This window comes from Setaria italica, chromosome II, assembly GCF_000263155.2.
Source record: "Setaria italica strain Yugu1 chromosome II, Setaria_italica_v2.0, whole genome shotgun sequence".
Classification (NCBI taxonomy): domain Eukaryota; kingdom Viridiplantae; phylum Streptophyta; class Magnoliopsida; order Poales; family Poaceae; genus Setaria; species Setaria italica.
Window position 1 is genome coordinate 1517381 of NC_028451.1, and position 5371 is coordinate 1522751.

At 42.5% G+C, this 5371-nt stretch overlaps 1 protein-coding gene across 1 annotated transcript; it reads left to right on the forward strand.

Moving 5' to 3' along the window:
- Positions 1 to 2415: 2415 nt before the first annotated feature.
- Positions 2416 to 4141, forward strand: LOC101768342. Its single transcript, XM_004958849.1, has 2 exons — positions 2416 to 3475; positions 4110 to 4141. Exons 1-2 carry the CDS (start codon positions 2416 to 2418, stop codon positions 4139 to 4141), a joined length of 1092 nt encoding a protein of 363 aa, XP_004958906.1.
- The last annotated feature ends 1230 nt before the right edge of the window (positions 4142 to 5371 follow it).

Below are 5371 nucleotides of genomic sequence, written 5' to 3' on the forward strand. Positions count from 1 at the left end.
AACATTATGGTGTGGTGACCAAGGTTATGAATTATTTCGTTTCTTAACGCGTGGTGAATTGGAGTAAATTGTAAACCTATTCGGAGTTCATATTTTGTTTTACTTCTATCCACAGTTCCAACTTGCATACATGCCAACATCTAATTGCTTTTCAAAGAACAATGTATTGTTTTCCATCTTCCAATTAGATTTTTTTTTGAGAAAATCTTCCTTTAAGTTTACAACCATGTCATGCGTTGGAAGGTAGTTTTTTTTTAAACAAGGTTTCTCTCAGGAATTAATGCAAGCGGCGTGGGTTCTACGGGCCCGCTTTGCTGCCCGGCCCACAAAATTATTGTTTTTTTTTCCTAGCTGCAAAATTCTTTGGCCCATGTTGTCCACCCTGCCGAGAGCCCACCAGAGAAGAGCAAAAAAACGGAAGAACCTTCAGTTCCGTTCCCTTGTTGGTGTCGCCTCGCAAGTCGCGAGTAGTCTTGAAACCTAGAGCTACAGCCGCCGCCCTCCTCCGTCCCGTCATCTCCCTCCTCCTCGCTGCTTCATCTACCTGCTTCTTCGCTGCCAGCTTGAGGCCGATTCCATCGCCGTGAGATATTCGTGAACCCTCTTCATCTTGTGTGGCGCATTATTATGTATATTTTTCGCTTATCCTGATTTGTCATGGAATATGGGAAATTTTGGGTAGGATAGATGAGGATTTGGGGACCGAAGGTTGAGGGGAAAATAATTTCCCATGGTCTGGTACTCTGGTCACATTAGTTTTTGAACATCTATCAGGTGTTTTGTTTCTCAGTTTCTAATTTGAATTCTTAGTTGTACATCTTCTTACAGTGTACACATATTGCTAAGTTCTTCAATGGTTCATGTTTTTGCACATGTAGATTGTAGCATCAACCAGAGGTGTGTTTATTTATGGCAACCCCACCATTAGAGAGGGCTGGTCAAGAAGCACGACAGCAAAAGAGTATGCAAACAAAACTTGGAGATCCTTCAGCTTCAACGAGCGCAGCCATAGCAAATTCATCGTCATTGAATCGCAAGTCATCTGGTGTGAATAAGCTAAAGCACCCAGCAAGGAAGCGGAGGAAGAAGTCCTCCTGTTCGATCGTGCCAATTATGAGGTCCCCACAACTGAAGAGGATGCTACTGTCGCCGAGGATGGGCCAATCTAGAGCAAAACGCTTGAGGCCCCCTTCCGTGAGAAGGGATGGGTCGCCATCAGCTACACCGGGCATATCACCATGTACAAGGTCTTCATCTCAACCACCAGCTTCACTTGGTGATATAAGAATAATTACTTCTCAAGATCCTAGCCAAGGTTAGATTTAACTTGTTAGTGTTTTCAACAAGGAATAGGTCAAATTCCCTGCTGGATTCCCTATCGTGATTAACTGATTATGTGGTATTGCTTTCAACTGATGATGCTATTCTTGTTAAGTATATTTTGTCAACTAGGCCACTGTTATCATAGTTGTATCCTTGATGCTTATTATCTTATACAATTTTAGGACTTATCTTTCTGAATATGTTAGCAGTACACTGTCCTGATCAATACTGGCATACTTATTATGGTATATATGCATCGAGAACAACTAAAATGAACAAACTTGGATTTTCTGTCTGAAAAGAGTTTGAGACAAATTATGATGGAAATTTACTTGTATAAGATAAATGCATTCACTGTTCCTTTATAAAAAAAATGCATTCACTGTTGTTTATATTCATTGCCAATCGATAGAATCGTAGAGGCACTGCCATAGGTAGTAGGTAGCAATGTAGCATGCAAAGATTGTATTAGAATGAACCAAATGGTTGAGAATATGAGAACATGTTCTCTGTCCAGTTATGCTAGTTTCTTTGAAAAAATGGAATCTTAAACAAGAAGTGTCATATAAAAATAATGGTTAGCTTCATTGTATTGAAAAGGTTACCTTTCAGCTTAATTAGTTGAGCATGCACCAATTTGAAGATTAAATGCTGCTTTAAACATATGGTTTACAATAGTTTCTAGAACTACAATCACTGAGGACATTGTAATAAGCTCACATGAGTGAAGGTTAGCCCTTTAGGAAATGATCAAGACCTCATATTCTAACGGCTTGTCGTCTAACAGCTCACATGTGGACTTCGATGAAGAATGTGATTACTTGTGTGTTATGTCACTTCATTATCAATGATTAGAAACTGCAGAAAAAGAACCATAAGTTTTGGTCTTGAGACTTCACCCTTATAACTTCCATAATAACTTTGGCTTTCCATCTTACTAATTATTTGGCCCCACCCCACTACGCAGGCCCTACCAGTGGTCAGACTCCGACCATCTGTTCAAGGATCATGCTGAGTTCACCTCCCCACGCTGACATCGATCGCATCCTATACATGGAGCCACCACTCCACCCTCACTCGTCGTACCCACTGATGGAGGCATTGATGGAGGAGCTCATTGAAGAGATTCTCCTCCGCACCCCACCGGATGAGCCTGCATACCTCATGCGAGCTACCCTTGTATGCAAGGCCTGGCGCATCATCCTCTTCAATCGTGGCTTCCTCCGTCGCTATCGTGAGTTCCACAAAACACCGCCCCTGCTTGGCTACCTATTCTACTACAACACCAGCATTGTTCCCCAATTTGTCCCTATATCTCTTGCCTCCACGTTCTCCCCACCAGAGGCTTATGATGACCGGACATGCCTCGATTATCGCCATGGTCGTGCTATCTATATTTACGCCCGAAGGAGTTACATCATATGGGACCCCATTACTGGCGACAAGCACCTAATAATGGTGCCTGCCACATACCATCACTCCTACTACACTATAATGGAGCGCGGCTACTACTGTACTGCAACGGTGCTCTGTGCCGTGGATGGCTGTGATCACCTCAACTGCCATGGTGGTCCATTCCACGTCATCTTTGTGGAGACATACATTGTCAATGGCGTGCTTGTCGCATGGACGAGCATGTACTCTTCGGCGACTTGTACATGGAGCACCTCGACCTCCATTAATGTTGATAACCACATCGATGGGACACGTTGTCTTCTCATTGGTGCCTCACTCTATGTCCCCCTTGAGCATGGCATAAGCATACTCAAGTATGACCTGAGCAGCCATGGTCTGTCCTTGGTCAACACGCCGAGAATGTCTAGGGCCATTATGATGAAGGCAGATGATGGAGGACTCGGGTTCGCTGTCGTGTTAGAGAATTGCATCTATCTGATGTCATGGGAAGCTAGTGCTAATGGCATTGGTGGATGGGCACAACAAAAGGCTATTGAGCTGGAGACATTGCTCCCCAAATCTCTTGACCCATCATACCCTCATGAAGTGATCGGTTATGTTGAGGGCACACACACTATTTTCATCAGCACAGATGCAGGACTCTTTACACTAGAACTCAAGTCAGGGCTGTTGAGGAAGGTAGGCAAAAGAGATGCCTACTACAGCATCATACCTTACACGAACTTCTACACTCCAGGTATTAGCTTTGTGCCATATTCTTCACCATTATGTATGCATTAGACATGTTTTTGTTATTGATCTAGGTTAATTAGACATGCATATGATATTTTAGTTAGTATCATAGAAGTACGAAAGATGGTGTTTGTGCTCAGGAGTCACATCAATTGGGTTTGTGAAATTAGATGATTGCATTCAAATCTTTAACCCTAGAAGCTTAGACATTACTACACAACTTCTGCTACATGTTTGATCATTGATTTATGAATATTCGGTGACACTATAAGAGTAAGCTGAACTTGACATTGATTTATAAAATATAAGTTTTGTTTTATTTTTTTGGAGATATCTGTTCCCAAGTAAATGAAAATGAAAGCTTGCAGTCTCCTATGCATGAAGATAACTTTTTGATCAGTATATAAGTTGTTATGAGCTTGAAATTTATTTTTGAGGGCTGAATAAATCTTGAAATTGGCTAGGTACTACCTTAAGGAACTTTGATCAATGATCTATTTTATATGGCCAATTTGATGTACTGATATTATGGTCACTTATAGCAACCTCAATCTTACAGTCATTTAAAGTTATCAAATTCAATGTGTAAAAGTGAGCTATGATCATGATTGTAAGTTTTCTGCATATCATCTTTTCAGATCTTGCCAAGGGCAGATTGTCACCGCCTTGAAGATGCAGTTATGTTCAGATCTGCTACTAACTGTTGGTTCTTGCAGAGATGATGATTCAATGTTTTGTTCTCGATCAAACAGTTTAAGAAAAGAGTAGGCCCTCATGGTATTATATGGTTAGATTTCATTTGGGCAGCAATAATTTGTCATCGTGACAGTGGACTATATATCTCTTGTTTCCAGGTGGGCGGGTTAAGTAAGAGCTGGTAATATCATGGTGATCAATTATGCATGTAGTTATTGGCATCCAACTTGTTACGTCATCAACTCATCGTTATCCTGCAGCTGCGTAGTTTAATTTTAGTACCATTTCACTTCCATGCCTGAACTTTATGTCCGTTTTCCGTAGCGTCTAGACAAAACTAAAAAAGGAGCCGACCAAATTGGCAGCAGCTTCTCACACACTTGCAATTTGCTAAATAAAATTCTTAATCCTTCAAGTTGGTTATAAGTTGAATGCGTTGTAGATATCCTGTTAGTGGCAAGAGATTTTTTTATTTTAACATTTTTAATTTAAAATTTAATAATAGCTCGAGCAAAACTCAACTTTTTGTAAGTAGTGCTAATCAATTTGACATCACTACTCATGGTTACACCAATCTATTTGGAAGTAACATCCCTATTTGGCGAGACTCAAGAGGTGAGTTACGCCAAACATATTGGCATGACTTGAAAATTGTCACGCCAAGTACCATGAAGCGACTTGCCTCTTGATGAGTCACTCCATTAACTTTTTCTTTATACATTTTACTATTCATCTTTTCCACAAATAATTTTACAAATAGATAATTTTCCAAGGCCTGGCGGGAGCACCTCACCAACGCCGCCTTCCTCTGCTGGTACAGTGAGTACCACCACCTGCCCACAGGTTTGGACCTACTGCGGCTGACTACGTGCCGGTGATCCGCACTCCGCTCGTCGCGCGCCTGCCCAACAATGGCCGCGGTCTCGTCGTGCTGGATTGCCGCCATGGGCGCATCCTCTTCCGAGGGTGCGCTGCCGCTGCGGAAGGCCATCCCTTGTTATGTGGGACCCTCTCACCGCCCACCACAAGGACGTGCGCGAGCCCATGGTGACCGAATGGCAACAACAATTTGGAGCACGGGCATCCTCTGCGATGCCGTCCAGCACTGCCAGCACGTCGACTGCCATGTCGGGTCCGTACCGAGTCATCTTCATCGGCATCACCGAAGCCCTTCACCTTAGCGTACGTGTACAGTCCGGCCACC